This window comes from Carcharodon carcharias, chromosome 10 (assembly GCF_017639515.1).
Source record: "Carcharodon carcharias isolate sCarCar2 chromosome 10, sCarCar2.pri, whole genome shotgun sequence".
Taxonomy (NCBI): Eukaryota; Metazoa; Chordata; class Chondrichthyes; order Lamniformes; family Lamnidae; genus Carcharodon; species Carcharodon carcharias.
Genome location: NC_054476.1, coordinates 155,213,993 through 155,225,775, shown reverse-complemented (window position 1 = coordinate 155,225,775; position 11,783 = coordinate 155,213,993). Strand labels below are relative to the sequence as shown.

General features: G+C 39.9%; 1 protein-coding gene across 9 annotated transcripts in view; it reads left to right on the top strand.

Annotated features, from left to right (window-relative positions):
- The first annotated feature begins 4,134 nt into the window (after nucleotides 1-4,134).
- Nucleotides 4,135-11,783, top strand: part of mettl16 (methyltransferase like 16) — a 111,811-nt gene continuing 104,162 nt past the window's right edge. For 2 of the 9 annotated variants that reach the window (XM_041196979.1, XM_041196970.1), the window contains exons 1-2: nucleotides 4,141-4,375; nucleotides 7,067-7,195. In XM_041196979.1, the coding sequence (XP_041052913.1) occupies nucleotides 7,068-7,195 (128 nt within the window). In that variant the 5' untranslated portion in view covers nucleotides 4,141-4,375; nucleotide 7,067. Of the gene's footprint in view, nucleotides 4,376-4,419; nucleotides 4,537-5,316; nucleotides 5,408-5,483; nucleotides 5,800-7,066; nucleotides 7,196-11,783 lie in introns of those variants that run through there. The other 7 variants (XM_041196977.1, XM_041196971.1, XM_041196972.1 and 4 more) reach the window with 7 other exon arrangements.

Below are 11,783 nucleotides of genomic sequence, written 5' to 3'. Positions count from 1 at the left end.
GTCCTGCATGAGTAGTGTCTTGACATTCGCGAAGCAATGTGGCGACTTGGATTTTCCTATCACAAGAGGCGGCAGCTCTTCAGTGACATTCATGTTGGTGCAGATTATTGCAGTGACACATTCCTTGCTCCACTTTCTACCACTACATGTTTCACTTTTAACATTAAAGAGCGATCGAGCAAAAGACAGTAAAATAGTTCAGTTTCATCCATGTTAATAATTGTTCTTGGTGTATACTCATTCAAGACATGGGTGAGATCATTTTGGAGCTAATCATTTGTCATTGCTGCCATAACAACTGCACCTATACCATGTACCATGCAGAAGATGATGCCATGCCTTGTCTTGAATTGTACAGCCATCCATCACTGCAGGTGAACTCCATGTGGCCCAGCTTCTTTGCCAGGGCGACTCCTCTTTCTTGCAGGATTAGACTGGAGATGGGAACATGCTCTGCTCGGGTTGCCTTGAACCACCTTAGAAAAACTTCTTCAACGTTGGGATAGGGAGCCATTCTCAACATCTTCCTAGAACCATAGAAAAGTTACAGCACAGAAGGAGGCCATTCGGCCCATCTTGTCCATGCCAGCCCAAGAACACCCAGGTGCCCTTTCTAATCCTACCTTCCTGCACCCGACCCTTGGCCTTCCGCTTACAGCTCTCCTGGCTGGAGAGAATGCCTGTTTGTCAAACTGTTCCAAGATGTTTGCCTTGTGTTTCATAATGGTGGACAAACTTGATGCCGGAATTTCCCACTCTTTTGCGATGTCTGCTTTCCCCTTCACACCACGGTTTTCCACTTGGTGTATTAACTTCAACATCTCTCCAATCAACAACCCTTTTAACTTTCTCATAAAGTTAGCCATGGTCACGGTTTTGCATGCCCTTTCACAAGGAGATCTTGATGTCAAATGATGGCTTGCCCAGCGCTCCATGATTTCGTGCTCTTGTGTAGTCTAACTCTACTCTGGTTGGTACTGTCATATGACAAGTTTAGACAAGATTGGCTCATCCAGGCAGAAGTCTGGCTTATGGCCATTGTTCTATGGGATTTGCTATTCTGCCAGTGGGAATAGTTGGTAACTTCGACATAACTTTGACTCATTTTGACTCATCACAATTTCACTGTGCAAGATTTTTTTGAAGAACAGCATGACAAATTTTCAAAAAGTTCTTTTTCATCAACATAAGAAGTCTGTGTAACTAATTTGATCATTTCATTCCACCATCATAGGTTAATTAACCCAGAAAGCATATTAGAAAACACATATTTTAAAATATTATTTCATTGATGGTTGCAGACTACGTAACATAAAAATATAAGAATACAATAAGGCCATGCGAGCCAGTTCAGAGAAATTGCACTAAATATGAATCAGAATTTTACTTTGGGTTCCAATTATGCATTTGAACCAATCATGGTTCTGTGAATTATGGTAATATAACCTGTATTTAAATTTTGAATTTAAGTACTGGTGACTCATTGAGTTTCAATTTATTAGTTGTGGATTTAAACTTTTTATGTAAATTTGTAATCTGGCCAAAACGTATAGAAGGGACAATGCGGTCACTGTTAACATTTCCTTAATCTTAGCTGGTGAGTTAGTAGGCAAAGCAAATAGTATGTTTTTGTCCATGACAACTGTAATCTTGTTTTGTGAGCTGTGTTTTTATAATGGCACAACACATTGTTCAATGTCTCTGCTGTTAACTCATTCCCCAAGGTAATTTCTCTTATTTCTTCCTGTAAGGGACCAACATTTACTTTAGCTACTCTCCTCCCTTTTATACACTTGTGAAAGCTCTTATAATCTGTTTTTATATTCCAGGTAGTTTACACTTGTTTTCAGATTTTTCTCCTTTTTATCAACTTTTTGTCGGCCTTTTGCTGGTTTCTAAAACACTCCCATTCCTCAGGCTTACTACTGTTCTTTGCAATATTATTAGCCTCTTATTTTAATCTAATACTGCCCTTAACTTCCCTAGTAACTAGGGATGGATCTTTCTTGTTGAGATTTTGCTTTTTAATTAAATGCATTTTTGTTGAACATTTTGAATTATTTCTTTAAATGTTTCCTACTGTTTATTTATTGCCATACCTTTTAATCTATTTACCCAATCAACCTTAATCAGCTCTCTTCTCACATCCATGTAATTGTTTTGTTTTAAGATTCTTGTTTGGCCCTGGAGTATATCAGGTTTCAAACTTAATACGGAATTCAACTGTATTCTGAACATTTTTTCCCAGTGGATTTTTTTACTTTGAAATTACTAATTAACCCTGCCTCATTGAACAAAACTAGATCTTAAATAGGTTTATCCCCAGTTGGTTCCACAACATAGTGGATAGTAACTTGCTTGGAGTGGCAACCAGCATCGGATTGCCACTCTGTGCCCACTTACCTACACTAAATGTCTTCCCTGCCTGTCTCACCTGACCTTCCAACTCAGGCCGGGCGAGATCCAAGCAGTGCAGCTGTCTCTGAAGTTGAGTGTCGAAGTCTAGCAGAGTCGAATTGAAGGAGGGTACAACCTCTTTTTTATGGCACTAGCTGCCATAAAGCAGGTAAGTGTAAAGGTCCCATTGAAGTTGACAGGCCAGGGAGAAGGTAAGTGCCTAAGGTAAGTGAAAAGGATTTGGAGGGTGGAGGTGTTCAGTGGTCAGGTGGGGATGGGGTCGGACATCAGGTGTGGTGTGGAGGTAGTTGGACATCAGGACAGGGTGCAGCAGGCTGAATGATCGTCGGGGGTGCGCAGCAGGTCAGACATTTGTGGGGCTGGAGGGCTGGCAGGGATCGGACATCAGGAGGGGGTGGAGTGGGCAGGACATTCGGGGGGTGAGGGCTGGGAGGGTTGTACATTCGGTGGGGGTTGGAATTTCGGGGAGTATGGGTCAGACATGGGGGTATGTGGGTGTCGGTTGAGGAGTCCTGTGCGGGTGGAAGGAATCCCATGGAGGGTTGGTGGGTGGGGAATACTGTAGGGGGGGTTAGTCAAGGGTGTGGGAGTCCCCTGGGGGCTTGGGGCTGTGGGTGGGGTGGGGTGGGGTGGGGTGGGGGGGTGGGGGTCCCGTGGGGGGCATCAGTCTGGGTCTTTATAATAGTTATCCGGAAGTTAGAAGAGATTTTAATTCCTCCAACTTTCTCTGGGTGACTGTTGGTATAACACTGGCGGAACCATTGGAACTTTGCGATTTAAATCGCATTTCGGATGGTTCCTAGCATAGTGCAATTGTCCAAAGGAAGTGTGCACTTCTGGGCACTTGCTGTGCAAACCCTTACCTGGAACTTCCCAGAGGGATACCCCAGCATATCTTTGGGGTACCCCCCAAAACTGACACTGGGGAGCTTGGAGGTTATGGCCCAGTGTTGGAAACTATCACAAAAGCATTCTACAAACACTTCCAGACCACCTTTACCAAATTGATTGGTCCAGTTTATATGAAGATTAAAATCCCCCACAATTATTGTATTGCCTTTGTTACAAGCTTCAATTATTTCTTTCTAAATGCTCTATCCAAATATATAACTGCTGTTGAGAGGCCTATAAATTATTTTCTGAACCTTGGTACTCCTCATCTCCACCGTACTGCTTCTGGTTCCTGATCTTCAGAGAATATTTTTGATTAATTGTAAGGGATAGCTTGTACTTCCCTATTATTTTGGCAGCTTGGACTAGCCGATTTATAATTTTGACAAGTTTAAAACAACACAAAAGGGTCCCATACTACATTTTTACAGAAACATTGTAAATTGGGGCGGAAATCACATACACACGAGGATCCACGCTTTTAAATCTTAAAATTAAATACCTCATTCTGCACTTGTGAGAAATTAATTATCAGCCCTCCCTGCCCAGATTCAATTGGTGAAAGATAGAACAGTGACCCGTCCTGGAACAAACCATCATCTTGAAAAGAGGGGAAAAGGGTCCTACACCTTCATAGGGAGCTTAAAATCAGGGGAAAAAAAAGACAGCGGGGATTTTGTGTATGTGGCAAATATGTAAATGTTACTCGGCGTTTCCCTAATGCTGCGTGTTGTGCGTTGGTCCAGCATAGATCAATTTGATGTCGTTTGCCCTGTGAAAGTGCCGAGTAACTGACGCATGTGCAGCACTTACCTCTAGCTGCCAGAGAGGGGGAGGTCCTTCCGGGTCGCGGTGAAGGGGGTTTTTTTGTGCGCAGTTGCCGAGGCCTGTAGTTGTTTTTAATGTCCTAAAACACTAGAGGTTTGTAATTGTTTAGTGCGAGGGTAAAGCTTTGAGGAGCGGGTAAGAAGTAGCATCGTGGTCTCGTACTCGAGTTATTGCGTTCGCAAGGTGCCAATGTTTTAATCGTCAAAATCTGGGAAAGTGGCAAGTTTGATCCCAGAAAGTATGGGCCTCGTTAAATGTATATTTAAAGGAATTGAGTTTTTCGTTATATTGTAATCTTGTTACCTTTTTTTAAATTAAAATTCTTGATCTTAAAAATAAATAAATTCACCGTGTTTAGTTTTCCCGTCTGACTGGTACATCACCTGCCCATCTGAGACAGTGCGTTCCCTTTCCCGTTACTTTAATCTTATTTATTTTGTGTATTGTATCACCTTTGATATAGCGAATGGGCTTATTGTGAGTTCCTGTTACAGTCTGAAATAGGGATGATTATTCCTGACATCTGTTTTACTGGTATAGAAGAGTATTATGCATAACGTGCACTGTTGTGTCCTCTCTCCAAGTCCAGTTCACCCATCAAGCGTGTGCCTGCTGACCTATATTGTCTTCTGGTTAAACAATGCCTTGATTTTAAAACATTCATCCTTATTCTCAATTCTCTCCATACCCTTACACCTACCTATCTCTGTAATCTCCAGAGATATCTGTGCTCCTTGAATTCTGTTTTTTTGAGCATCCCAGATTTTGGTCGCTCCACCATTGTCTGCTGTGTCTTCAGCTGCATATGCCTTAAGCTTTGGAATTCCCTCCCTAAACCTCTCCACTTCTCTACCTTGCTCTCCTTCTTTAAGAGTCCCCTTTAAAACCTTCCTCTTTATCCAAACTTTTAATCAACTGCCCCAATATCTTCTTACGTGGCATGATCATATATTGTTTTTTAATACTCCCATGAAGCACTGTGGGACATTCTGTTAGGTTAAAAGTTCTGTTGTTGTGTGATCACAGAAACTTTGCAAGTAACGAATCGTAAGGCAAAACTTCGGCCCACTGACCTTGCTTCTGTTTAGTCTGATCTCAGTTAAGTTAACTGGGGGAAATGAGATGGATTACAATAATCTTTTCTGAGACTCTAAATTCCTGTGTTTCCCCTTCCAGCAGCAGGTTTCAGAGCAACGTTAGGGAGGCCTAAAGGGATATTGTTTGATTGCAAATTGGCTTTAGAAAATCAAGGATAGAAATCATCAGTTAAGTAGGTTTGCTAAAACATTGCTGATGCAGCATAGAGTACTGTATTAAGTTTTTTTTAATGTTTCTCTCCCCTTCTGAATTGGTTTCTTGATGGGGTAAGGTTCTATAGATGCTGTGCAACTTATCTGTCAGGGCTCACCAGTGAAAATCAGTCAGCTAACTAACTGGCCCATCCCAGTCAGCCGCCCACCCACTTTTTGTGGGGACCTACGCAATGATAGCAAATGGGAACTGGGCAATGCTTTACTCTGGCTCCCAACTTGATCATTGTGGAGAGACTTTGAAGAAACAGTGAGTGAGCCACTCATCACAGAATACACAGCTCTTGCAGCGATATTGATATGGTTGTTCCAGTTCAGCATCTAGTTAATGGTGATATCCAAGATGTTGATGGTGAGCGATTCAGTGTTAGTGGAACCATTGAAGTTAATGTGAGGTGGCTGTCCCGTTTTGGTTGAATTGGCCATTTATGCGGCACATATGTTACCTAATCTCTTCTATTCTTCCTCTAATTAGCACCATCAAAGACTAAAGTTCGTCATTTTATTCATTATTTTTCTAGGATTTGTGGTGCAATAAATATTGCCATATTTTCCGACTCGTTAAATTAGTTTATGTGAGGTGCTTTGATGGACTTTGCTGGTATGGCATATGAATGCAAGTTTTCTTTACTTGGCATCATTAATCGGCCCTTCCCCCCCCCCGCCCCCCCCCTTATCTTTCCTTCTATTCTTTTCAACAATGAAAGAGATGGAAAATTTTACAAGGAAAAATAAAGCATGTCCCATGTTGTTTAATAGCGCCAAATTTTCTGTGACTTTGTGTGTTCAGATTAAACAAATTTTTGTATGAAACTCTGGAAAAAGGGCAGGGAAGAACTGTTCATAATTTAAAATGAAAAATGTGAGTTTGAAAGAGATAATGCATTGGCGTGTGTGAATAACCAGTAGCTGTATCTTGGAGTATTGCATTTACCTTAAATAGATAGTTCAAAATTGAAGGCTGTCAGAAAATGAAGGCATTTCATATTTCCTATATTTTTCCTCTTGGCTCTTTACCAAAGCTGGCTGCATTTACAAGAAAATTAAGAGAATTTGGTTGCATTTTGCATCATTTTAATTTTGGTTGCTGCGCTTTTTCATTTATTTTAACACAATTGTCCTGATTATCCCAAAGGCTGCCAGAAACTTATCATTTATTTCAGCCCCATCTTCTGTTTTTGATGGACCAGCGATTCTTAGCCAGGCTCCCCCATATATTGGTTTCATTTGTGGGGGTATCACGATAGACTTCGGAAGTGAGGGAAATACAAGGAACTGCGAGAAGTAATATGAATAATTGGTCAGAGGAAAATTATCTGAATTTCTCCCTAATGATTAGTTTTACGAGATGAATGTTACTTTAGATGATTTGTTTTCATTATTTTACTTGACAACTGATAACATTGACATTATTGCTTAGCTGTTATAAGTTAAAGTCCATTAGACAGAAATAGAGATAAGAGAGAAATTGTTATTTTTCATGATCCCAACAAATGGTTGCAAATAATTGATTAGTTTTGTTTAACAGCAGCAGCTATTTTCATGCCGATAAATTAACTCGGCATCCATGCATCTTGTTGGCAATTTAAAATTGTTCCACCTTTCTTCCTTTGTTTCAGGATGGCCCTTAACAAATCTATGCATCCAAGGAACCGATATAAAGACAAGCCACCAGATTTTACATATTTAGCATCAAGATACACAGAATTCCAGCAACATGTACATACAAGCTTGACTGGGAAAGTGAGGTATGCTAATGAAGAAGTGAAATTGCCCCATTCGTACCAACTAACCCTTGTTTCACTGTGTTTGGTCCATGCTGTAAAGGATTTGCTGTTGTCCTGAGAGGTGTATTATCAAATTGTTTTCCTCCTTGGAGAGCTAACTTTCTTTTATGTGGCTCTTCATTTCTTTAGTAGCAATATGATTTATAAGAAGTGCTCTGGAAACTGTCTACAATTTAGAGGTGAGTATTATACGGAGGCATTGTGGTGATGGTGGCACCTGCTTTTTTGCTTAGATCATTTTACTGACTCCTGAAGACATCATATATTTTTGTCCAGTAGTTTCACGTGCACTGGTGTCTGTTCAAAAGCCATTCTTCATACCTGTACCACAACAGTGAGCACTTAGCATACTATTTGATCATTGCGGCAGAGGTGTGAGTATATTGAGTTGCTATATACTTCAGTTTTTATAAAATCTGAGATTTCCCCTTTGGCCAAGCGGAAGAAAGCACCCTGTGGATGGTCCTAAGTTTAGTTCCCAATTATGTTTAACTGTTTCTAACAAAAGCATTCAGTATTGTCACTTCCTGTCACCATGAAGTGATCCCTGCTGAAAGTACATGTGTTAATGTCTGTTGATGTAGGATTGAGCTTTACTGTAATGACACCCATGATGGAATAGCCCAGTAACACACAATGGCTGAAGTTATGTGTAGAAAATGGCCAGTGACGAGGTATTGGCCATTAAATTTTATCCCACTATGTCAAAATTCTAGTTTTTAGCAGCTGGTTAAATCTACTGATCACTAAATTAACATATTTACTGACATTTATCGAAAAAATAACTATTAATCCCTCTAGATCTAGATAGCCATTCAGTTTAAAAGAATTGCTTCAAAACAGGATAATGAGAAATATCAAACAGAGCTATTGGCAACAATCCATATATGGACAGTGTCACCTCAGTTGATCTTGTAAAGGTCTCCTCGTTAACATTGTGTTGGTGCGCAAGTTGGGAGACTTGTCAAGAGCAGCCTGATGTAGTCCATTTATAATCATGTCTATTGGCCCATGTCCTGGACACTTCAATCACCATTTTGGGTCCAACACGTTTTCCTTTCTTTTAACTTCTAAACCCCAAATATGCCATCTTAACTGGCTGTTCACATCTTTAGCACATTGAATTAGGCATTCGCTGCAGTATTCTGCTCCAAGTTATTCCTTTTCAGGGCTAGAAAATCTTCATTGCCTTTTAATACTTCCTTTCTTTTCAAATCTTCAAGCTTTTAAAACCCAAATGTGATATCTCTATCATCACTGCTTCATCATTTACCTCATTTCTTTTCAGTCGAGGGTGGCTCTTTACCAAGGTCTCCTAGTAATTTTTTTTTAAAAATAGACAGTCATGAAGTAGTTGATTATAAACCTTTGCCAAACATTGAGTTTAACCCTATCTCTCAGCAAAACAAAATATCTTTGTGAATTTACAATTTTTTAATTACACAATATTTCCAAGAGCAAAAAGTAATGAACTGATACTAGTGATAGATTTAACATTAGTCAGTCTTTATCATAAATATTCGGCTGATTTGGGAATGGCATATGCTGTCCATATGGGCACCAAATAATTTCCATTTGGGACATTTTTTAAAAGGAATGAAGAGGGACCTATTTGTACAATTCTGGGATTTTGTAAAATAAGGCCTATCAGTACTTCTGGCTTAGCAAACTGTCAAGATGCCAGTGTCTGATTCTACAAACTAGTATTTGTCTCATTTGTTTCTGCACAACATTGACAGAATGCCACAATTTTTTGATACCTTGTGAAATTAAGTGAGATTGGATTTTCTTCTGTTTAAAATGCTTTTCATAGTTCTGATAATGTAATGCCTTCCTTATTCATCCAGATTTGTGTTTTCTGATTTGTGGGAACTAATCATTGGACATTGCAGTAGCATTTCTCTCCCAAAATCAAAATTGCATTAGATTACAACCTGCAAATGTGTTTCAACAATTCTGTGAATTAATGGATATTGCATGGTTCAAAGACTCTTCCCTATTGAAGAAAATTGACAGAAAATCAATCCTAATATGTCTGCCTGTGCCATTTTCTGGCTGGTTGTAAAAGCTGCACCATATCAGACAAGTGATTTAACTGTTTTTTTCCCTCTGTTGCTGTGGGCAGTTTCCTTGGGAAAACCTAACTGGACAACCTCTGATTAATTTGTGGCTGAACATTTTGTTTTCAGTTTTGGAGTCTCTAAAGTTCCACCATAGGTAAACGTGAAATCATCAAGTATTCTTGCCAACGTCCACTGGACCTGGGCTTTATGGCAGCAACTTCTAAATTTTCATCCAGTGTTGCAGTAATTTTCAAAATCTGTTCAGTCCTTCTTCCCTGCACATACTCTCTATTCATTTACCTCTAGTTTGTTAAACAGCTTCTCTATCCCTAGTCTCCATTTTGCAATCTAGCCCCCACACTCAATAATTTACTTTCCAAAGCCTACTGTTTTCTTTCATGCTCCCCAGTTTCAGAAGCCTCCTTAAAACATATCCTGTTCCTTTGGCTAAGTTCCCAAATTTCCCTCCTACTCTTGCTTGGATCGATATCTAAGCTGTTAAGTGCATTACAATTTTTGCTCAGTTGAGGCTTTTTAAATCTATTATCTCTTCTGACCTCCCCCACCATTCCTCCATCACCTCTCCTGAGGTAAGGGCAGAAATGATCAATGTTGCAGAGGTAGAAGCAAGCAGTCTTTGTAATGGAGAACTTATGGGTTGGAAACTCAATTTGGCATCAGATAGTCCTCTGCTGTCTAGGTGTCTTACAAGCCAGAGGAGGGGTTGAAAGAAGAGGTGGTGGTAGGTGGAGCTTTGTGTTGTCAATGTACATGTGGATTCTGACCCTGTCTTTGGATGATGTCACTAAGGGTAGACCTGTAGATGAAGAAGAGGAGAGGGGCCAAGGATAGATTCATGGAGTCTCCAAAGGTAATAATATGGGTAGAATAAGAAATGTCTGGAGATTCCTCAACTCAGGTTGAATAGATGATAGTGGAACCAAGTGAGGGCAATCCTACTGAACAGTCAATGGAGGAGAGCTGTTGAAGGAAGGAGTTGACTGCATCAAAGTCATTGAGAAGAATGAGGAACAGCACACCACAGAAACTGTCACATAAGGTGTAATTTGTGACTTTGATCGGTATTTCAGTGCCTTGACGGAAACTTCTTTGCTTGCCTGTTTGATGGTTAGGTCAATGTTAAAGATTGCGTGATATGGCCAACCCTTCATCCAGCATCAACAAAAATTGGGTATCCATCTCATTACTGTTTGTGGGACCATGCTGCATGAAGAAAATTACTGGGTTTGTCTACATAATAAATATTGACTGCACTTCAAAGTAATTCATTGTATGTGGAGTGCTTTGTGACATCCTCAGATATGATCAGATGCTCTACATATAAAGATTCAAACAAAGTCCATGTGATCGCCTGTGGGCCTCCATTCAATGGCTTTTTTTCTCTGTCACCCAACTCCAGCCCAAATTACTCTCTACAGTTTCACTGTCACTCTTATTTATTTTTCTGGTCATAGAATCATAAAACAATACAGCACACAAAGAGGCTGTTCAGCCTGTTGCGCCTTTGCCAGCTCTTTGAAAGAGCTATCCAATTAGCCCCACTTCTTTGCTCTTTATTCCTCATAGCCCTGCTAATTTTTCCACTTCAAGCATTTTATGATCTACTGTGGAATTTCTGTGGAATTTTAGTTTAGGAGCATTTTAAATGAAACTTGCCAGAAGTGAATGAAAATCCAAATAAACTATAATTTCAGAGTTCAGCTTTATCTGTCACGTTCTCAAAGAACAGTGTGTTGGGTTGAGATGCTAGGGACTTGGTTGCCCATGGGTAACTTACCCAAATAGCCATTCTTTCTTTGTAAGCTTGGATAATGATAGCTGGGGAATGAGTGGGGAAACATCAAAGCAAAGATCAATTCTGTCTGCATCCCTAGCCAAGAGGCACTGATGTTGTCAAAAATCACTACGTGGTATTGAATTGTGATGGCTTCTCAACCTATTAGTTTTAAACATCTTAGTAAACACTTCATTTACTGTGACTGTTATCTGTGACAAATGCTTTAGATCTTTTTTGTCAGACAGTAATTTTAAACTAATTAGATTTATGTAGAGTTCATACCCAGAACCAGAGGGACTCAGAAAACGGAGGCTATCTTTCTTAAAAAGTTAAGAAAGGAATTGCCCTTAGGATGCATTATCTGCTATTACCATCAATTAGTGTCAATGTCAGCTCATACACACCAGGTGACTTCATCTCATACCAGTATTCTACACTATATAGGTTGCTGCCCTCAGTTCTACCTGGTATTGATTATTGTTTGCTCTAATTCTAATTTGCGCTAATTCTAACCCACCACCATGGGCCAGTCCTATCACTTCACAGGGCATGGTCCTGCTGGATCACTGAAAAATCTCATCATTCATCATATAGATGCCTCTATTAATACTGATGGACAGGATGAAACAAACACATGGAAAAATGATCATTATTGAAATTATTTTGAGGCATTCGCACCCCCCATCAC